Below are 25,389 nucleotides of genomic sequence, written 5' to 3' on the forward strand. Positions count from 1 at the left end.
ATAGGAATCATAGATAATATGATATTAACAAACACGTACAAAAATATCACATATAAATGACTAATTTGAATTTATAAATATAACGAACTACATTTGTTACATAAATCGAAAGAAATGTATAAAATATTAATATAACATATTCAAGAAATAGCTACGGTTAATTATTATTATTTATTAAGTATTATAATAATTCAATAAAGATGATACTTTACAAGAAGAAAATATACAAAGAACTGTTTCGTTACATTAAAAGAATTCAATTACTGCTATGTTCGAATATAGCCTCGCGAAAGGTAGGGGAATAATATATACATATAAATGTACAAGTACGGCCATATAAAGATGAGAGCCTGTTCTAATGACATAAGGGAATATTCTTTTGCATTATATTATAGAATTAGGTTGATTAAACAGTTTATTGATTGCGTGAACAATTTCTGAAATCCTTCAAAAATAGTTAAACGAAATATTGTATAGAAATTTAGTCAAACAGATCCTGGTATTTTGAACTGTTTATTTATAAACCAACTGTGGGTAGTAGTGAAGAAAAACTCATATAAAGCCAATGACAATACCAAAAGTTCTAGTTTATTAATAAAATATCATTTAACTATTTTTACCGATACTAAGAAAAAGAAATAAGTACCTACGTAACTACGTTTTATTTTCATGCCTAATAAAAATGTACTTAATAAAAAAATATACGAATATATATTTGATATTACTAGATAACCATAATTATGTAGGTGGTAACTGCACTATGCAGTAATGAAAGCAGAATACTTACCGATATGGTCCCCTTGAAACGGCTGTCCATCCGACGCAAACCGTCCATGAAATCGCGCACAATCTTGCGCGAGTGGTCGACAATGCGGAACCCTGTTATATTGACTGCCCCATACTCTGTGACTTCATTCTCCCAGTGATCGTCCATAACCTGTTAATGAATAAACGGTATATACAGGTTGAATTGGGAATAATTGGTATCCTTACAAAGGATGATTATGTTTCACCAGTGAAACTGAATATTTTCGAAAAGGAACAAAGAGTATCTTTGTAGTATTTTATAAAGTATTTAGTAAGAGTATTTTAGGTAGAGCAAAAACATTAAATTTTCAACCCATATATATATACTTCAAAGTATTTCGATAACCCATATTAAACTTCACAGAGATATAGTATCGTGACTTTACCAGTTGGAAATCATTGAAACAATTTCCTCATGGTTAGATCTAATAGTACTTGTGACTATATTCACTAAATTAATTAAGATAGCACAGTCATTCAATTCAATTCTACCTCTAATGCTTACACTGTCTCTTTACATTATTAACATTGCATTTGCTTTATTAAATTACCATCAGAGGATATTATTCATATCTTCCATTTAATATCTACTAATGGTAGAATTATTTTACATAGAAAGTCATCGTTTGATCTTACTTTTTTTTTATTTTTCCTCTGTATTTATGTATAGCTGAACTATAAAGATAGTTCGAGTTGATAATGGGTTTTTCGATTGTACATTGAAATGTAACAGAGCGTTTAATAAAGGTTACCGTAAACATATTTATAATTGGAAAGTTCATTGTTGTATGAATACGGATAAAAATCGTGCCCCATTATTATGTACTACAATATCAACATCAACAGATCGCTGTTTTGCTTATTTACCGGATAAATATTTTATTATCTAGGACAAATACTATTACTTACATTTCTTAAGAAACATTTACCTTATCATGTTAAATAAATTAAGTTTCGATAAATTAATTTAATGTAAATAAACCATAACCAATGACAACTCATTATCACCCCTCTATTGGGCATAGGTCTTTCCCTACAAGAGATCCTCCTCTTTTAACTACCATTGCAGTAAACTCTCAGTTTGTTTGGCATTCCAAATTGCATAAAAATTCGTATTCCTATTTAAGTATACAATGAAAAATTATGTAAGTCTATGAGTTGTTTCTGACACAAACTGATTCACACAAAAGTGGAAAAGTCGGACTGTTTTTGGCGAGATGTTTATAAAGATACTACTTGAATATTAGGAATCTAAGTTTTAATAATAACACATTATACCGTACATTATGCCATACAGACTAATAGCCCGCTTGATAGAAAGTGGTAACTATTAATTATAGACATGAACAGCACCATGGACTTCACATAATAATAAACGGTGATACCCATGACATCCATCATGCGATACTGATAACAATCATTATCATCATCAAACCATCTGTTAGCTGTCCACTGCTGAACATAAGCCTCCCCCTTTTCCTCAAATGCCTCAGGGAGTTTTGCCAGTAGTGCCATGCTTGACAAGCGGGTTGACAACCGCTTCGACAATGTTTAAAGTAAAAGCCATGTAGGTCCTGGCATAGAATAGGCCACTCTTGCCTTTTCCGTGTACGTCGTAAGACGCAATTAAGGTAGTTTATAGTCGAGGGATAGGCAGCAGCATCCCTTTAAGCTAATCTGCAGTCCCCGACTCGTCTGCCAAGCATGGCAAAACCCCCCTTATGGGGAAGTCTATGTTACGTTTTACGCTGCTGCCCATCCCTCGATCGAGACCTTTAATCGCCTCTTACGACACCCTCAGGAAAGAAAGGGGTAACCTATTATATACCGGGACCACACGGCAACCAATATACAGTATATACCAGTACTTACATACATACATTTTGTCCAATGGTCGTAGTGTTCCAAAGTTGGGCCGTTTTTAGTGAACTGTTTTTACAGACTACCAAGTTATTATTAATCTAAACTTTAATAATATCATAATACACAACAGTGACATACATACCAGTCCACTAAGCATGTAATGGTAAGTTCGCCGGCCAAGTTGCACTTTCCTAACGTGGCCCAATAAAATGCTCTTGGCGTTTTTAGTGTTGCAATCGAGTACGATGCGCTTGTTGCCCCAACGGTCGTGTTGTTCCAGAGTCAGCAAGAATTCCATTGCGTCTGATGCATTATTGATACGTTTCACCATAGAGATTCGGAACGCAGTGCGGCCTGGTTGCATCGATTGGTATAATTGCTGTAGACGCAGCAATCCTGATAGAAAAATATAACTATTAATATTTATTGACAAATAGACATTTAGTTATTATTTATTGCGAATTGTAACGGAAATTTATATAAATTAACAATGTACTCCACAAAATAAATCGACTTTAGTTACGGCAATATCAGTTATTTTGATTTAGAAACTAAACTACTGAACCGATTTTGATATTATTTTTATGGAACTAATCTGTAAATATGTCCTTAAAATAAAAAATATATCGATTTATAACTGACGCAGTGATTAGGTAACAAAAAATATAACCGAATTGAACATGTACCTCCTTTTAGAAATCGGTTTAAAAATACGAAAATCATATTTCAGTAGAAGCCTGTTTTTTTTTCAATTTTTTTTGTTTATTGAATTACGTGAATTATATCCATTTAAATATTTATAAAATATTTCGTTAAGAATTCTCAATATAATTAAAAATGTGTGGGTTAAATAAATTTATAGTTGCTTATCCAGATATTTTTAAATTAAATATAATCAAAATAGTCATACTAAATATCTTATATTATAAGAATAAATAAGTCTTCGTAAATAGCAATACAAAGATATATTTAATTAGTTTATTTAGTCTAAAACTAAAAATAGAAGATTCGTTGTGGAGATTTTTATAATTTATTTACATTACATTTATATTAAATTACATAACACTTATATTTAATTAATATTTTTCAATACAACGATGTTCTTTAATGTCAAATTTGTATACATAACAACTAAAAAATGTAGTGTTGGATAAAGTTTATATACCTACCTGCTGCCAAATATAACTCCATTTTATACTAGTTGACTATAACCGAATCAAATACGACTGCGTGAGGAAAATATAAAAGTTGTAATATAACATTGACATCGCCACAAGCATTTATGTGCCCATCTATTTTTCAGCTCTCCTAAACCAATTCGAGTCCACACGAATTTTATCGAATTAAACGCCCCATATAAAACAAGCGAAACGAAAAAGGGACAAAGCGTGGTCGGAAGGAGCAAAAAATAAAAACTCTTTTGCACTTCGTAAAAAGGAGGCCTAAGAAAGGATGTACAATATTAAAATGTAAATCTACGTATCTAATTAGTACATAGAATTGAATATCTTTGTTGAGTTATTCGTAGGTATTCACAATAGTAACAATATACTGTGTTCCGGCCGGGTTTTGCCGTTGGGTAGATTGATTTTTTAAAATAATATATAGTCTATATTACTCATTGATAATGTGGTTGTCTATATGTGAAAGAATTTTTAAAATTGACTGAGTAGTTTTTGAGTTTATCCATTACAAATAAATGATCAAACAATCAAATCGATTCCACTTTATAATATTAAAGTAGATTATCAAAATAAAAGCAATTTCAGCCAATAAAAGCAATTCCCTTTCAAAAATTTGATTCTTGCAGATAAGAAATCAAATATAATTAAAGTCATAATATAGATAGGAAGCGTTTTATTCTAAACAGTGATTGATTTATTCTGAATCATGCCAACTCCCCCTCCCCTACCCATCCCCCATACACATACTCTCCGATCCCCCGATACACGCACTCACCTATCAGTTGTTAAACTATTTGTATTAAGTGGTGTTAATAATATATGCTTCTATATATTAAAGTTCTAAGACTATGATCCTATAAATATAAAATTATTTACATGAATTTGATGACACACTTAAAATGTGTACATTTGTTATAAGCTATATAGATAAGTACGAATAGATATTTTTATTATATGTAATATAAAAATATTTTATTACCTCATCTAAAATTGTTTAAAATTCTATATCATAATTGATTTAAAGACTGAACGTAGCAGTTGTTTTACTTATTTTGTGCAGTTTATGCACAAAATAAACAACCACATCGCAAATGTAAAACTTTGTGAGGACGGTTGGACGTTTGTTAATCTTTCACATAAAAATTACTGAACGTTAGAATGAAATTTGTATATAATAAATTTGTAGATAAGTAATATCTTTAAAAGATAGGATACTTTATATAAAAATTCACATTGACAAAACCGCGTGGTACAGAACATCGATTATACTTATAGACATGTTCGAAGTGTAATTACATAAATATTGCACATTTGTAGAAATATTAAAATATACAATGACAAATAATTCAAGTAAAATTCAGTAACAGAAATTACAGTTTAAAATATATATATATTTTATCTTTGTAGGTCGTAAATATCAAAATAAATTTTCTGTTGATTTCAAAAAAGAGGGTGAATATTGATAAACAAATACCAGCAGAAAATACTAGGTAAATTTTCACGCAAAATTTTAATTCCATTATTTTTTTTATATCACTACCTATGTTACACGATATCTTCGCCAATTGTGAACAAACAGAATGTATTATTTTTTATTTAATGAATAAGAGATTATTTTCAGGATGGTTCTTTACTAATTTGTTAAAATTTACGTCGATTTTTTGTAAAAAAATATTTAATTATTTTAAACAAATAAATATTCATGACTGTAATTCCAAATAGGATAAATCAGAGACATTTGTCTACTGTTTCTATCGTAAATGTATCGCTATCGATATCCCCACACTTCGCTGACATATTAGAATCCAATATGGAGGGGGGCGAGTCTATTGGCGTACTCTGGATAAATTTGGTTTCTTATTTACCGTTGCCTGGCATGGTTTTGTATGATTTTACCGACTAGATGCAATATAATAACAAATTATACGAAATTATCATCAGATAAGCCGCAATAAACAAGTAAAAAAAATACATGCAAATGCTTTAAAATATCTGTACACGCCATCATATCGTCATACTGTTTCCGATAACGTTGAAAAATAAACTAAAATCGAAATTAATACATTTAAACCTTATATTATATCATTATGGTGATATCGTGCAATGTCGAGGTAAATTACAAAATTGTCCATTGAATTCTACTTGGATAGATAGATATATCCCCCTTTTTTACATTTCGGTCAATGGATAAAGATACACTGAATTTTACGAGTAAAAATTGAGTGATTGAGGATTGTAAATGGCTCCTCTGAACAGCGATAGACGCACGCGGGGTCGCCGGGATCGCACAAGACGTGATCAGAATATCTAAGAAGCGAGGGCGATCATAAGATTTATTCCCTGTTGATATTTTCTATAACAACAGTCTAGGGGTCGACATGCGCATATTATAATACAAAATGAAATCTCTTTTAATAACATCTTTTTAAAGAAACGTAATATAAATGAAATTTAATATTTTTTTCAAAGAACAATTTTCCCTAGTCCAAAAACGTGGCTGTTAAATTAGTGTGCGAAAATCTAAGTCTTTTGTCGATTTTAATTCTATGTTCATTGTAACCTAAACACACCTACTTCATTACATCCAGGTATTTAACTGCAAAAGTATGATGAAGACAGAGGTGTGCAAACAGATAAATTTATACAAAAGTTCTGCCTTTAAGTAAACAAGGTAAGTATTATACCTACTTGAGTTGCTAAGCATCTAAGCCAGTTAATACCCGCAATAAAGGGATGGAAGGAAGCTCATTAATGATCTTGAGCGGTAAATAAAATAAAAAATACGAAAAATTTGTTGTTTGTGTATTTTTTAATTCCAAGAGTAAATATATTCTGCCCCTCTAATAACAATAATAAGGAAAGAGTTTTAGTGCAGTATACCAAAATATATGTATACAGTAAAATCATAGAAAGGACAATGTGTACTGTACTTTTTTATAATATTATTATTTTTTTTATTTTTATTAGGCTTTTACATTCTTCAAGTATATCAACCCTATCGTACCCTAAACTGATTTCTCAAATAAAGCTTTATCTACTTTCCCTAGACACGGAAAGAGAAAAATTAATGGGCATCAATAATTTACAGAGATGTTCAAAAATTGCAAATTTTTTTTATGAATAATGCCCAGATCGAAGACTAACAGATAATTTAATATTATATCTATTATAGTTTATGTGAGAAATATGTTAATTTCACATTACTGTCAGTTTTCTCATATTGGGTTTGCTGGAAGAAATCTCTTTTGGAGACTCGCCTTTGTGCACTATTAACATATGTTTGTTTTTCCATTTCAATAAGCTTTTGTGTATAATAAAGAATAATGAAAGAATAAAATAATTAAAGTAAATTCAGTAGTTTACACAAGAGTAATAAATAGACTTCATTTCAAATTTAACTTTGTAAAGAGATTGTAACGATAAGTAAAATTGTAATCTAAAGTCCAAATCCAAATCAGAATAACGATTTGAAAATATTAAAGCAATATAAAAAGCTTATCGGATTAGATGATTTTGTATTGAAAAATAAAACATTATTCTTGTTAATAACGGGACCAACAAAGCAGTAAAATAATAAAAATACATTTCCTTTTTTATAGGAATAAAAATATTACAACACGGTAAACAGTTTTTTATAGTGTATAAATCTAAGAGTCTAAGGACTAAATTATTTTCATGACAAATTTCATTATTCAGCAACTTTTGCATGTTACTTGAATAGACTCGCTATTTTACTGTTACATTACTATCCATGTGAAGGTGTCACTCATTGATTTCATGAGTTTCTAGGCCGCTTTCGTTTTACACGAACGCCTCTCTCGTGGCTTAGCGGATGATAGCTTTACTTGTATAAACACGAAGTAGATGGCAATCAATGCACTAATATCCTAATCTCACCCGATGGATCGCCTTCGGAATCAAACCCGTCGCTTGGCGACGCGAGAACACGACTGCATAGTGCTACACATCGGCCTCAGCATCGCAGCGTCGCCGACCGCACATGCGTTGCGATAGACGACGTGTTGGTCACCCAGTGCTGCTCGCGGCTCAGCCGCGTACCGCACTCATGAATAAGGGCTCCTATTGAGTTCGAAACTAGTTGGGCACCCCCAAATTTTTAATGTGAGAATAGTCAACATAAAAAAAAAATCATTCTATACTGAAAAATTTAAATATTTTAAATTTCTCACCACTTAATATCTTTATTCTATATACAGATATATATATATAAGGTAAGGTATATATATATATAAGGTTATAGAATAGAGACAGCAATATGGTAATAATTAATATAAACTTGAATTAAACGGATTGAATCATGACTTGTTAAGCCTGACCAACAAACGGATATTCAAAACTGTTTCGCTGTTAGGAGACAAATGTGCGGGTGAGATGTGGTGAAAGTTTTCCCTGCGCCTCGACTATTCACACCATGTGCCACACTTCAACTCGCGACCCTTGAGGTTTTCCAATGTCGTCCAACTAATGGCTTGTGACGTCAGCTGTGAGCTGTGGACCTCTTATAAACTTTCAATAGAGATATGACATGTTGTGGATGTCTTATTGAAATTATTAATTTTGGTAAACGACCTTAGTCGTGTAACAATTTACCATACTGCGTCACTTTAAAAAGATCGCAGTTTTGATACAAAAAATATAAAAACACATACAAATATGTATATTTATGTTTTTTGTATCAATCATGTTTCTATGTATTCTACGTAATTAAAAACTGATTAAAAGTTCAGTTGAACTCATTTTCCGAGGGTTCCATATATGCTATAGTCTTTAAAAAGGTATTTGTTTTCTTTACATAAAAAATATTTGAATTATATGTACATATTATTATTCGAACATACAACATGTTTACTTGCTGTTCCTTTAAAAATGTACCGAACTAACAAGAGAAATAAAACCAACACTACAAAATAGGAATGCCTGGTATGTATCCATATTTCATAAAATATTGATATGTACACGCGATATATTGGATCAACCCGATATTATCGAATCATCTGATATAAATATATACTACCGATATATGAAATATCGTACAATATTAAAAAGCATATCATTTTTATTTTATTTTCATATGGCAACTCTAAATTTATTTTCTATTCATACCCATTTTTAAGGATGGTAACACTTTCTACTTAATTAAGAATATCCAAATTTCCGTCAACTTCACAATTTTAGTAGTAGCTTAGCAGTAGTTGCATTACTGACTATCTACCGCACAGGTAGTAAAATAGACAACAAGCCACAAAAGTGTAAAATATTTGGTAATGGCAAGATTTGGATAAGAAATATTGAGATTCATGCTATTAAAGTTAATTAGTTTTTTACCCCTGATTATTTTTAATTATTTACTCATATTATAGTATTCTCCTTTCTTTTATTTTTTTTATATAAATACGTTAAATACAAATCACACACGATTTTTTTAAGTAAATAAAACCGTTATTAACAAATACAAGGTTGCACTGTTACATATTTTTTGCCCTAGCAATAAGTGTGATAACAGTAGGCAAGTAGGCGAGGTGAGGAACGCAGAAGGAACTACATAAACACGCTCATATCTGTTTGCTAAATAGGCCGTTCATTTAAAATCTTAGAGAATATTAGTGCAGTATTTTTATACACGCCTTACTACATTGTTTTGAGCAGCTTAAAAGTTACACAAACAAATATTGCACCCGTCCAAAAACAGGGCGGGTCGCTAGTATATGACATATTTTTTTATGAAATAAAAAGAACACAATAGTTATTATTATTGTTATTTCAATTAGGAATTCCGTATTTGAGGTTCCGTATTTTATTTATTTAATTATGACTAGAAACCCGGTCGCAAAATTAAACTTTTTTTTATTTCACAAACTTTGAAAATAAAGCTACAGAATTTTTTTTTCACTTTTTCAATTATAATTTCGTAAAGTATACAGCATAATAATACCTAAATAAAATTTAGTTTTTCTTTTTTAATATTTTATAAATTATTTCTGTTGTAAAATATGTGAGCTAATAATATGTAAAACCATTTTAAACTTCAAATTGAGAGCATTAGTAGTTACTGAAATATAGCATTGTGACAGACGGACGGGGTGAACAAAGACGCGTCATAAGGTTTTTTCGTATTTAATATACAGAGGAACCCTAAAAATTATGATTTTGGTTCACAACAAAAGAGAGAATTAGAATCTCCCGTTTTTTTTAAATTATTTAAAAATGTATTCAAGTAAATTTATATATACTGGTTAGTTTGGTAAACAAATAAATATTTAGTTTAAATAATTTCAAAGCTCTTGAAGTCAAGTAATCATGAAATAGATAGGATGTTTTTTTTTTTTAAATATCACTCAAATGTTCGATTCGACAGGATATACATGTTTCTTAGAAAAATTCAAATAGATATTTTTACAAAAATAACAAAATACGTAAATATATTTTAATTGATTTATATTTTTTATATAACATACATAAGTCTTTTAAATAGAAGAATATGACCCATGATCACGTGTAATAGTAATTAGTAGTCCAACGATAAGATAACTATATTTATCAGCAATATAATTATTATTATTCAGTCTATTATTACTATACATAAAAATAGACTAGAAGAAAATACTATCTAGCATTAAATTCGCTTTTTGCATCAAATATTTATTTTTGTGATGTGAATAATAAAGAATACATAAACTAATTATATTTACTTTGTAATATGACAGTCGAAAAGTGAAATAGAAATGTAGTTTCCAGAATTACATCTTAGATATAAAACTATAATTGTCGCTCGCAGTACACGAAGAATTAAAGGCTTCTGATCGTCGAGCTGACAGCGTTGCGGTTTTGTTAACCTTTAGCTGAATTGTTGCCAAAATCCCATTTCGAACGCCACGAATATAATAGGGCTGCCATCACTAGTCTTAGTAATGTGTACCGTACTTACGAGTAAAATTGCATTATAATTAGCGTGATTTATTTATAACTAGCTGTTCCCCGCAACATCGTCCGCGTTTCCGTCGTTTTTCGTAAAATCAGTAGCCTATGTCCTTCCTCACGGTTCAGTGGTTTTGATGTAACAGACACATTTCCCTTCACTGCTCTGCTTCTATTAATCGTAGCATGATGAAAAGTATACTATAACCTGTCCAGGAGTATGAAGAATAATTGTACCAAGTTTCGTTAAAATCCGTCGAGTAGTTTTTGTTTCTATAACGAACATACAGACAGACAGACAAAAATTTTACTAATTGTATTTTTGCCATCAGTACGATTACTAATCACTCCGTGATAGTTATTTTGGAAATATATTTCATGTTTAGAATTGACCTCTCTACAGATTTATTATAAGTATAGATTAGATAGATTTGTGTATCACACTTCTGTACAATACTGTTTGTATTTGAGTTTAACCATTTCAAACAAATAAAATACAACCGTATATTGTATACTCGTACTCGTGAAACAATATATTGTTTCACAAGTATGTAAAATCTTTGTATTTATACTTTACTTATACAATTTAAAAATATTACTATATATATATACTTATAAATTTTAAATTTTGATTATAAATTAATGAAACGATCTTATTTATGCAGTTTATACTTTGTTTAAGGGGATGTATCTAATATTCCTTCAGATATCTCAAAAGGCCAGTCAGAGAAGTGCAAGTGTGCAAATTTTACTGACAAAAATCACTTTAGTCTTAAATATTAAATTTGGTCAGTAGTTATTCTCTCTGTATTATGTAATTATAGTGCAGTGATAACTCATAATTTAAATCGAAACACAGCCATACCACCACAACTGCTTTGCAGTAGCAATACCAGTAAGATAGAGTTATGCTCATGTATTTGGCTTAGGCATAATTTCGATTTTGAACTTTTGAACAGGTGACTAGGGGAACCTAGTGGTGGAAGAATAGATAACAACGATACTCTTAAAACCTCTATAAAAGAGTAACTGCGGTTGCCAACCCGCCTGCCAAGCATGACAACTACTGACAAAACTCTCCTTATGGGGAAGGCTTATGTTCAGCAGTGGACAGTTAACGGCTGAAATGATGAATGATGGTACCTATTGTTAATACTTTTTAGAGATCTGTACCAAAATTTATTAATTATTATATAATATAAATTTTTTTTGCTCCATAATTTTTATCCAAAACGTATACCCAAAATTTCAAAATTAACCTACTAGTTCTGTTCTATCATATGAAAGGACTTCATTGGTGAATTTTAAAACTGTGTTTTATTTATTTTTGTGCTGCCTATTTTTTAATTAGTTAAAAATGTAGAAAATAATAGGGGAATAAAAATAGGGCAACCCCTAATCTCCGAAGTTTCTGAAGCAAAAAATCTGGAGTAATTACAATTTTTATAAGTATACATAAATATTAGAGAAAAGTAAAACGATGTGATTTTAGTACCGTCCATGTCTCGACCGAATCAAAGGATTTCTCATAGTCTACAAACGCTAAACATAGTAACAGATTATACTTTTCGATCTTCTGTATAATCTGCTGTAGCGTATGTATGTGGTCTATGGTGCTAAAGTCTTTTCGGAAATCAGTTTGTTTAGAATGATAAGATATAGACATATGTAATACAATCGTATAAAACTAGAGAATGTACAATAAACATTTTGGTGATTATTTCGATTACATGCATATTTTTAAAACAACTGAATGAAATGGCAACCATATTTGCGAGCGATGTTAGGCAACTAAAGTACATCATTTCAAGTTCGGCACTCAGGTGTTGTAAAAGATAATTTTCAAATTACTCGTCTCAAACGAACGTCGGTCAAAACTATAAAACTTTTACAAGTCCTCTTAATAACCGTGACATTTATGTGATCGGTGCCTTCTTAACGACGTCGTTACGTCCCACAAAGTGCGGTGCGAATCGTCATCGGACCAGTTGATATAAATTATAAAATTGCTGTTAAAATATTTTATTTAGAACAGTTTGTTTAACAGTCAATCATTATACAATACAAACAGGGGTGATGGATTGTTAGTAATAGGATTTAACAGTCCTAATAATACCTTTGATCAACCTTTACGCGACCCCCCCCCCCCCCCAAAATACATCTGGCTTCGTATTCATCCATAAATCAATATAAAAATATATAAACTTACAGCACAGGCAGAGAAATTATGCTATTTTCATACATTAAACTAATGCAAATCGTTACAAATATTTAAAACTACAAATATATATATATATATATATATATATATATATATATATATATATACGAGGTCTGTCCGGAAAGTTCGTATAAAAGTGTTCTGGAATGCGAGAAAGAGGAGTGGGGAGGCCAGGTAAGCGCAGGACCTCTTCCTTATGTCCCTAACAATGCTTCAGTTCTGGTCTGACCGCCGTGCGGTGCGAACTGGCTTGTCACGCCATCTGTGAAGTTACCTCTTAACGAAACCCCGTCGGCATGGAGCCCGCTTCCGTTGAAGAGCAGCGCGTCGTAATCAAGTTTCTCTCGAAACTCGGCAAGAATGGCCGTGAAATTTTTGCCGATCTAATTCGATAAGACATCCGGGGAACCACGAACAAAAAAATCAAGAAAATCCCGCTCAAATGTCAAGACAATGTTGATTGTTTTTTTCGATGTTCGGGGGATTGTCCATCAAGAATTCGTCCCTCCAGGCCAGACAGTTGATGGAAAATTCTACGTCGATGTGCTCAGACGCCTCAAAGCTCGTGTGGCACGAGTTCGTCCAGAATTGGCGCGAGAGGGGCGTTGGATTCTTCACCACGACAATGCCCCTGCCCACACCTCTCTTGTTGTCCGTGAGTTTTTGAGTAAAAATTCCATTACGGTGACCGAACACCCCCCCTATTCGCCGGATTTGGCCCCGTGTGACTTCTTCTTGTTCCCAAAAACCAAATTGGTACTTCGGGGGCGGCATTTGGGGGACATAAATGAGATAAAAAAAGCTACGACGGGGCAGCTGAGAAACCTACAACCAGAGGACTTTCAAGGAGCCTTCTCACAGTGGAAACGGCGTTGGCACAAGTGCATTATGTCACAGGGGGAGTACTTTGAAGGGGATAAAATTGATTTACCTGAATAATTGTAAAATAAAATTTTTAAAAAACTTTTATACGTACTTTCCGGACAAACCTCGTATATATATATATATATATATTTGTAGTTTTAAGACGAGTTCCCGAAATCTATACCTCTATATATATATATATATATATATATATATATATATATATATATATATATATATATATATATATATATATATATATATATATATATATATATATATATATTATAAAAAATGTCATAATTAATTTTTATTTCTTTCTATTTTTACATTAATTTTAACTTACATTTTGTCCGCATGAAATAATAAAAACTATTCTATTTATTCATTTACCTGTATACCATTCAAATAAATTATACGGTTTAATCGTGATTATTTACAAGTTTTATCCCGCAGCTAGATATGTGTGAATTAGTAAATCTGTAAATTATAATATACCTATAAATCTACCCGAGTACTAAATTTCATTAAAATTTGTTTAATATATTTTGTATGTAACAGTAACATCTATTCATCGTTACAAACTTTCGCAATTATTATATTAATACTATTATTGTAAAAATATTAAACAGGCATAAAAGTGCAAGCTGGTACGTATAAGGCAAACTACTCGTATCACTTGATAGGTGGCATTGACCCTTTCAGTTGTGTCTGCGGTTTGCATTACGCTATCCCTATTTCTTCACCAATTTCATTTGATGGGATCTTTTTGTTCTTTTTGCTCTCCTTCAACCCTATATTCCAATATCCTTGCTTATAGGTTACAAATTGGATTAGAAAGACGCGGTCTGGTGTCCTATCGAAATTGATTTTACGAGAAACATTTATTTTGACACAACTAGGAAACTCAATTTGTTACTGTATTTCTTTCGGTAAATAAGTTTTTATTGAATTGCCGATATGATTTTTATTTTTTGGTCATAATTTTATAAATTGGATATTTAGAATGTATTCACATTCGCATATAAATTAAATTATTATTTTAATTGCTGTAGTAGTATTCACGCAAGGTATCATATGTTCATTTGTACTCACTATTGGATTTGCTTTATGAACATCTTTAAATGACATCAAGAAAAAAACAAGTTCTCAAATTCCATTTATTTTTTACAAAAGGTTTTAGGTATTCTGTGTTGATTTCATATTCATTTTTTATGAATGCAGTAACAATTTTTTATGAGGCAAAATATAAATTGATTGTACAAATAGAAGAGGCTATCGATTTCCCGGAAAAAAAAAGTATTAAGATTCAAGTTAAGTGAAACACAATCATTATAGGTTTCATCATGAGATTGCTATCATTTATGATTATCACGTAACGACAAAATGTTTAAAAATTATTTCTTTGACTCTTTGTCACTTTTAATTACATTTAAAAGTGAATTTTATTCATATGCAGCGAGAATCTTCACAGTTCTTAACTAGCACGGGAGGTATATACATAGATAGATAAGTTATTTGCATTACTTACAACACACAAATAACTACAGACATACATAGTAAAAAGAGATAAAGTAATAATATAAGAGGTAATGATTTGTTTTTAATTGTATCCCACAAATGTTTTCGTCAATAGTTAGGTAAATATTTTTGAGATCTATGTACATAAATAATTATATTAAGTTTGAAATAAATTAACTATTCTATTTAAAAAAACATAAATTATAATGAAGTCCTTTTAACTGTATGTTACATACGTTACTTGTATGTAAATATCTCATTCTGTTAACTAAGCAAATTAATGTAGTTAGAATACTCATATTATTGATATTGAAATGAAATCAGTATCTAGAATTCTGATTTGTTAATGATATCGTAGTCGTAAGAAAAAAAATGTTTCCACTATAAACATAGTATAATTTACTAACGGATCATTACGTAAGCTGATAACAAGACGAGAATAAAAACAAATTTCAGTACATAATACATGCATGAAGCAATTGTGAAATTACAAAACATTGTAATTTAATCGAGATGAATCGGCTTCACTAGACAGGTGACAAAGGAATCTATCGGCACAGATACATGAGAAAGACGCATTACGTTGCTGTCTCTTTCTATCCTGTATATCGATCAATTTCTTTTTAATGAGTAGTGCTATGTTTATGAATTTGTATTATATGGGTAACAATGGTAATCATACAATATATTGAAGATGGTGTTTTTGCTAATCTAATGAAATTTGGTAAACTCATTCCACTATTTAAGTCAGGAAAAAAATCCGAAGTAGGTAATTATAGGTTTATCTTGTCAGCATTAAGTAACGTATTTGAAAAGATCATGCTCAATCAAATGCTTTGACATTTTAATGAAAACTTACTGCTTCACTGTCAAGAATTCGGTTTTATTGCCGGCAAATTTACAACTATCTTTTACAGCACATTTTTGGGTTTTGGGAGAAATCTCAGGGCGCTATTGGAATGTTTTGTGACCTGTCAAAAGCGTTTAATTGTGTTAATTATATAACACTTCTATACAAACTCGAACAGTACGCTATTAAAAGTGAAACTCTTAGTTAATGGAATTTTATATAGATGTCATGTCTAAACGAGCTCAAGTTAAAATGAATGTTTCTCAGAGACCTATTTTAGGTCCCTTTTTGTTTTTAATTTACATAAACGACCTCCCTTATATGATAGAAAAGATAGCGGATATATTTCGTTAATTTTTAAAGTAAAATGCCACATTAAAAAATTTTACGAAGCAAATATAGCTCTTTCTACTATCTTAAAACAGTTTAGATATTGCTAATTATTTGTTATGAAATATTTCTAAAACTAAGTGTATTAAATTTATCCTTCCTAATTCCGTTGTAATTTTGGACAATACCGGTAAATTTTGTTAACGATACCATATTTTAGGAATCACAATAAACCCATATTTATAAATTAGCTAGTAGATTTAGCTCAGCAGCATATGCAACTAAAAGAATTAGGCAATTAACGGATATAGCAACTGTAAACTTGTTTATTTTAGCTATTTTCATAGCATTATGTCATATTGAATACTGTTATAGAGTAAAGCAGTACATATAAATGTAGTATTTGTTGTAAGAGTGCCTTATAAATATTTGTTATAAGAGTCTAAGTGTAGTAAGAGAACCGTTTGTTCCATTTATGGCATGGGTTCAAGGGAGTCAGTACAGGATCGTTCTAGGGAATCAAATATCCTCACAGTTGCTTCCCAATACATTTATAATAATGAGAATATTATGTATGCATGGAAAAATATTACTACTTTTAAAAAAGTTTGCGATTGTACGAATAAAAGCTTACACAATAATTATAGATTAATAATACCTAAATGCCCTTTAACTAAGGTTAATAATTCTTTCTTTGAGTATTGCCTAAGATTTTACAACAAACTGCCAAAGTCTGTTCTGAATTGCCAGAAAAAAGATTTAAATGTAGCATAAACCGCATTCTTTGTAAGAAAGCATATTCCAAATTAGACGAGTTTATATTGTTGGCTGAAATTGTGTTCCGAATGAGCGGTAATGAAATAATGTTCAACAAAATTTAAATCTATGTTTACTAGAATAATTTTTTTTTTCCTTCTTTAAATAACTAGAAGTTCGGGGCATAATTCAGTGTATTCTTTATAGAGACCGCGGATTTTGTCTATGCAACATAGGATCAGGTGGTTAAGAAGAACAATTACTGAAAGTACATTCTGAAGAATGGCACTGAGGACATTTTTTGGGCATATCGCTATCCCAGAGAGTCAGTCAGATATGTTTTTGAGTTGTTCAGCTCTTGCCAACACCGAGTAACTGCACAGACACAACCAGGTAGTCAAAATACTCCATCAAGTGTAAACCTTAAAGTACAGCCTCACGAGTGAGAAGTTACTACCGTACTATAAGTACGAGCCCCAGCCGGTTCTCAAAAGCGACAGCATCAGGCTTTACTGGGATTGATCGATCGTCACGGACAGGACAGTCGGACACAACATCAACATGCTTCTGCAAACAAACCTGATGTCATGGTGATGATGATTCTTGAGAGCGTTTTAAGTAGATGTCACCGTACCACATAGTGATAATCCTGTGAAGTCAAAACCGAGAAGAAGAGGAAACATCTCGACTTGGCTCACGAGATGATGGAAATGTGAGGGTGACATCCGCCAAAATCATCCCAATCGTTGTTAGTGAACGGTCTTATTCCAACTAGTTTGGAACAACATTTCAGATAGTTGCGATTCTGAAGCGGCTCACTCTCGGAAAAGATGCAGAAGGCGGTGCTCTTGAATACTGCCCGCATAGTACGGTAGTTTCTCTCCCTGCCGATCTGACCTGAAACCTTGCTGATTATGCTTCTACCGGGGGTTATTTTGCCATCTCCTCTCCTTAAGAGGCGAGATGTGAATTTTGTTAAATAATAATCAATCTTTTTATTTTAGGTATATAGATTACATTCATTGGTGTATTTTAATTTTAATTAATTATAGTTTCTACACTATACAAAACTAATAACTAAATTCCTTGGTCATCAGGTACGCTGACTCACATACTGTGTTAACAATTTACTTATTTTTGTTAATATTTCAGGAAATTTTATTTTATACACTCCTCGCAAAAATTAAGGGAACATAAAATTTTTTGAAATTTTTGGGTGATTTTCAACAGGCTGTATTTCAGTGAAAAATAATCGTACAGGAAATTAAAAAAAAGGGTTTTGAAGCTTGAAAACTCTAGTTTTCAGATTTTTTGGTGAAAAAATTTTTTGAGCTCCGGTTTCCATGCAATTCTTAAACAAAGCTGAAAATAATTTTTTTCTAAATTTTCTAGGTTTCGTTTTTCACTCTATGGGCATGGAAAAATTTTTTCGAGCTACTCCATTATATAGGTCTCTTAGCGTGTTTATTCAGCTTCAAAAATCGCTTTGGATGGCTCAATTACGACCATTTTTCTCCGAGATATCGAACTTTGAATGCAAAAGCATCCTTTTCCATTCAACTGCTAATATCTCTGGAACTACTGGTCGCACAGCAAGCGGGCGCCGAGTTTCTTTATCTGCATAAAATTTCCAATTAAGCACAGTCAAGAGTTAGTGAAGAAAAAATTTTTTTCTACCTCTAACATTGAATTGAAAAAAGTGGAAAAAAGTGACTTTTTCTCCTTTTTTGGTTACTTGGCTGTATCTTCGCTAATATGGGCGGGAAAGCTAAGGTTTGAGGAAAATTTTACAGTCTATTGTTCCTTAAAGAACCCCTAAATCCCTGGAGCGATCGGTTCAACGGTTTTTCCCGGACCAATTGATTGAAATTTTGGAAAAAATAAGGGAACAAGGTTTTTGTCCCTTAAACTCACCCTAATCCATTCAAAAATCAATAATTTCATTTGTTTTTCACTTTTTACTCAATTTTTTGTTTTTTAAAATCTGAAAACTAGAGTTTTCAAGCTTCAAAACCCTTTTTTTAAATTTCCTGTACGATTATTTTTCACTGAAATACAGCCTGTTGAAAATCACCCAAAAATTTCAAAAATTTTTATGTTCCCTTAATTTTTGCGAGGAGTGTATTTATGTAAAATAGCAAACAAATCATTAGCTCTGTTATCTGAGAACATGCCAGACGCACGACATCACCATGGCAAGTTCAGCATCGCTTGGAATACGTTATTGTACTGCACACGAAGCGTGTTATAAGCTCTCTTTGTATAACTATACTATAATTGGCTGGTGTAGAAATTAAATTAGTATCGATACACGAAAGTATAAACTTAACAACAATTTTGTTTAAATTTGTATTGTATGTTATGGTATAATAGAGAATGAATATGCCGAAAAGTGTTTTCTTTTTTAAAGAATCTTATTTAATAAAAGAATTAAAACATCTTTGACAATCCAAATCAATATTGTTAATTAAGTATTGTTTCTTTCTACAAACAATCATTAAGAATTAAAAGAATACGAAACTCCTGTCTCATATTCTTTTTTTCTAAATCATATATTTTAAAGCGCCTTAAAGTATGTTTTAAAATATATTTAAATTTTTATTGTAAGTAGATGTTCACGAAGAGATATTCCATTACAAAGCAAAGGCCATTGTAAATGTGATAATAAGAAAAGCTCACGGTTCCTCAGACGCATCGGAATCCAATTTATTCAATATTGCCACCAAACAGCGTACGGTAAGAATTCGAGCGCATTAGAACTCACTGAAATACATCACATTACAAAAATCCTTCTGAATCATTGATTTTATGCTATACATAGTACAAAATTAAACTGAACTCATTGAAAAATTATTCTAAAATTCATAACAATAAATATAAGTGAATATAATAATTATTGAGATTTTTAAACAAGTGGCAAAGGAATATATTTATAAGCAGATATCTTATATAAATATAAGAATTTTTCAAATCGCTTTACAACAGACGGATTTATGAGGTCACAAAAAAAAAAAATTACAACCGAATTGAGAATCTTTTTTTTTATAGTCCATTGAAAGGACAATAAAAGCGTCCTAAGATTTACGTGTAGTACTAAGAGATTCTATCTCATAATATCAAATATTTTATGTTTATTTATCCAACCGATTTAACATAATAATTATACAGTAACCTACCAAAGTGTTTATCACGTTCAGTATACACAGTCAAACTTAGCTGTTAGCGTTCCCTCTAACATTTACTAGCCTAAAGGCGGCTTAAAGACTAACATACACCGCAAATGATTTCCACTCGAATCAGATTAATTTTGCACGGTTGGCCACACTAATGTGGGTTCCGGGTTTGTTTGATAATAATACCTAAGATAACATGAGCAAGGAGTGACCTAAATAACGGAGAGCCACCTCGGGTAGGGGAATAACGAAAATTTCAACAATTCGTCAATAGTAAACTTGTACTACTTGTTATTTAAACAGTAATGATATTTCAGAGATGTTTCGTGTGAAGTTGGTAAGTATATTTTATAACTTATTTTTATGAATATCACTTATTATTTAACTTCGTCATCATCATCATATCAGCCGTTAACTGTCACTGCTTAACATAGATCTTCCTCATAAGAAGGATTTTGTTAGTAGTTGCTACGCTTGGCAGGCAGGTTGACAATCGCAATTTGGCTTTGGCAATGTTTTAAGAGGAAAGCTACTGTCCATCTTTCAACCATAAAATTCTCTTAGTCGCCTTTTACGATACCTACGGGAAAGAAAGGAGCTTACTCTGTACAATATTATAATTTAACTTACGAATAACTTTTATTACTAAAAAATATTTACTAATATTAATATGAAATTATCATATTATCTGATGTATTATGATTCGAAGGTTACCTACTGTTTCATATTTTTCTACTTCGAGAAATACCGAATAAATAACTCATCTTATGTAAAAATTAAAAGTAGTAGTAAATGTCACATATAATTTTAATATACTATGCCAATTTGACTTGTTTTAGTGCTTTATTCATCTCTAATGTGTTTTCAATATCGAGAAAAGGTGGTAAGTAACTTATACACCTGTCAAATTATTTACATACATCGAGTGATAGAAAATCAATCAACCACTCGATATATTTAGATAAGTACTAGAATGTTGGTTTATTCTGATATTAAATATTCGAAGAGGTACCAATTTCGCTATACTCGTAATTCAATTGGCCGAAGTTCATGATTCACTTAATAAACCCATCAAAGAGGTAGCAGGGCAGCTCTTATATCGCGCACTCTACTGTTTCAGTTTACGAGACAGAATCCACTAAAAGTCTTCATGTCTACTTGATAGTATCTGGTTAACTAAATATTACATGTCTTCGTTTACTTAGTATAGTCACGGTCATGAGTACAGAGCGGTAAGTAATAATGATCATAATCGACACACATTCAGACCATTATATCCCATTAATATGATAAATGCAAAAGTTTGTAATAATGTATAGATGGATGGATGTTTATTTGTTACTTTTTCATGCAAAAACTATGTGACGGATTTAAAAAAAAATGGTTCAAGGATAAGTTATATCATAACTTAGTACATAGGATACTGTTTATACTGATTTACGTGAGCAAAGCTGCAGGTTACAGCTAGTATTTTCTACAATAAAATAGGGGAAAAATAAGTCCTTTAAATACAAATAGATTTATGAGACAATTTAATATTTGTTCTATATTTGGTCTATGTCATTAATTTTGATTCTTTTGCGGAAAAATTCGATTCGAATTTTCTATATAGTTCGCAAAACGACTTGAAGTTTCCTGGCATCGTTGGCAGTGAATGTTTCTTGTCCTCTATGTTATCAACCGTGACACTAATGAAATATTTTTTGTATTTTGGATATGATGAGATATATTTCCTAGAAGGTAGACTATTAATCTGTTAGCTACCTAGTAGATTGAAAGTATACTTATCTACTTGCACAATTTATTTAAGTTCTGTATATTTATTACCAAGTTCAAACATATATTTTACAACTATAAATGGTGTAGATCCATCATAGAAGTTAGAGAAGAGGTCTGTTCCTTGTTCACCTTAAGACCTATTGAAGTTACTAAACATGATATTGAAATCCACAAGAGACTATATTTGATCAAGGATGAATAATATATTTTGCACTAAGGTTTAAAATGTATACTTTGTAATTTAGGAATTGGATAACTTTTTTGGTTTCGGTACCAACTCGACTCGTAGCGCTACTGTAGGTGTATACGTGTATATAAACTTCAGCACTTAGTCTGTATATAATAAGTAAACAAACTTCGTATGTATATAATATACATATAAGCGAATCAGTTTAAGTTATCAGGTATAAGTATAGAATAATAATAATAAATTCTTTATTACGCATAAAAATGATCTTGTACATATACGATGTAACATACAAAAGGCGGCCTTATTGCTTAATAGATTTCTTAAAGACCATAAAGTAGTAGGTAAGTACTATGAACATCATAAATTTATAATTTTATTGGACGATTGTTATAGTATAATGGACATTACTTTGTTTTTGTATAATGCGAATTATTCTTATTAATAAATAGAGTTACTTTAATATTGAAATAACCAAATTTATTGATAAATTAATTGATTTGTATAATAATAAAGCGAACATACTCCATTCGAAAAGTACTGAATATAGTTTACATTTTCCTTTCGGTTTCTATAGAGGGCAATTCACGCCAAAGCAATATTTGTACGCATAATATAATGATTTCGGTCGGGTTCCTGGTATTTCGCTTAGATACGAATATCTTATAGAAAATAAGATTATTGTTTTAGTTGTATATATCCTAGGTTATGAACTACACAATAAAAATAAATCATCTAACCCATCTGCATACATTTCATTTTGCATATTTGCATAAAATCATTTAATAGTAGAGACGCGTGACTTTTCTAATACGATTACTAATTATTCGATTCAGCAATTCATTTGAATTATTCCTATGATGTTCAAATCATTCGACTACTAATTTTATTCCTTCGACTACTAATTTCATCCGATTACTAATTTCATTGGACTACGAATTTCATTCATTGTACGTTTCTATTAATCGCTAAAATCATTCATTAGTAGTGGTTTATGTATGAATCGGTACGAACGTAACTAAGTCGACCCGATCGATTAGAATGTCTTTATTTTTTTTTTGTCGTCAGTCGTTATCCGTTATCACCTATTGGTAAAGTACATACAGGGAATGGAGTTTGTTTTTGTTTTCTTTAGTAGTGATTTATATAGAATTACTAAATATTAAAATTATTAAAATTAAAAAGAAAACTAGCATATTACAAATTTCATAGTTGAATTATAAAATTAGTAATTACTAATTATTCGAATAACAGAATCATTCGGATTCTAGCACCTCTATTTAATAAGCTGAATTAAAATCATATTCATTCATTTATATATATATTGGTTAATTGATAATTTAATGCTTAGGCTTGTCAATTTTTGCGTCATGTTTTCGTTAATCACACCCATTCCCCATCTGTAGACTATGTATGTGTTCAGTTTGAAATTTAATCTTTTGACAGAATAATGGGAACAAAGCTTCTCGACTAGGATCACAAGATTTAGCTGGCAAGCAAAAAGGCTTCGCATGTCCGATTTAGATTTTCCTTCATATACTAATACTAAGCCCATCGATTGATGAATATACACGACTGAAAAAATCCTAACTATAGATATATAATGTGTAAATAAGTTTGTTTGTTTATTTAGTTTTTACCTCTTAACAACTTAACGGCTTCATCAATCGCTATAATATTGCGTACACATGTGCTATATGGGATTGAGAGCGGATAAAAGCTAGTATTTATCTGGGTCAAACACTATATCAAGCTCACGCAGACGAACTTATAAAGAAAATGATTCTAAATTCGTTTGTATATTTTTATAATTGTTATCTGAACTTCATCAGTAATAAATAGATTTAAAAAATATTTTTATATCTAATTAATTTACACATTGGTTCTATTTAATATTTTTTTTCAAAATTATTTTAATAGTTTATAAATCAAAATAACTGATTTTTTCACAATTGAAGTCGGAAAATTATATAGATATATAGTTAAGTAACTCTGCATTTGAGATCATATATACTCGTACTTTTACTAAATCTAACGTTTCTTTATATATAGATATTATTGAATCAATTTATTAAAATGTTTTGAGAAGAATTAGATACTCAAATATTATGTAGACTAAAACAAAAGAAGGTACGAATTTATAACCATACTGATACTCTGTGATGATTTTTTAATAATAATAATAATATATACCAAAAGTAGTTCAATGTTAAATATTTTTTTAAACATATAACTATAAGCGTTTAATATATAATTGAATGTAAGTAATTACAATAAAATATAAAGTCAAAATTACAGTGTTCGATATTAGATCGAGTAAAATATGAAAAAAACCGCACTCATACTTTATTAATTCAACATTTAAGCCAATAATAAATTTAATAGCATTAATATTCATTATTGTTTATGAGTTAAAATTAATACAACTTCTTCAATAGCCTCGAAATGCTCCGGGCGAGCCTCTAAGACCTCTGTAACGCAAAGTAAATAACGTCCATAAAGTCTGTGAAATTAATTACAAATCGGATGACACGCGAACAATAGAATAGAATCAATAGATTTTCAAATTATTAGTAACTTTATGTCCTCAGATTTCAGCCTATTTCTTCTAAAGCTCGTTCACAATAAATTTATTGGAAATGAGCTATAATACAAATAAATCCGTATTGAGAAGATGAAAAATTATAATCTCTGATCAGTGATTTTCTTTTTAATTTTACAACAGAAATATGTTTTAGACGATTATTGAAGAAAGAAGGATATATTTAAAAAAAGATAATGTTTTTCAGATGTAGCTATGTATGTATTTCTATATCTTTGGTATATCTTAAATTAATAATATTGGAAAAAAAATAAAAGTTGTTTTTGGTATTATAACTTATTAATGATATATTTTTTATTTGTATTTAGACCGAATT

At 30.6% G+C, this 25,389-nt stretch overlaps 1 protein-coding gene across 2 annotated transcripts in view; it reads right to left on the reverse strand.

Annotated features, from left to right (window-relative positions):
- LOC113520095 (glutamate receptor 1-like) overlaps positions 1-25,389 on the reverse strand; it is a 109,249-nt gene that overhangs the window by 31,542 nt on the left and 52,318 nt on the right. For both annotated transcript variants that reach the window (XM_052896651.1, XM_052896652.1), the window contains exons 5-6: positions 2,813-3,066; positions 788-937 (exon numbers count right to left, since the gene is read on the reverse strand). In XM_052896651.1, the coding sequence (XP_052752611.1) occupies positions 788-937; positions 2,813-3,066 (404 nt within the window). The remainder of the gene's footprint in view (positions 1-787; positions 938-2,812; positions 3,067-25,389) is intronic.

Source organism: Galleria mellonella, unplaced genomic scaffold (assembly GCF_026898425.1).
Source record: "Galleria mellonella isolate WM207_F2 unplaced genomic scaffold, CSIRO_AGI_GalMel_v1 utg33, whole genome shotgun sequence".
NCBI classification, from domain to species: Eukaryota; Metazoa; Arthropoda; class Insecta; order Lepidoptera; family Pyralidae; genus Galleria; species Galleria mellonella.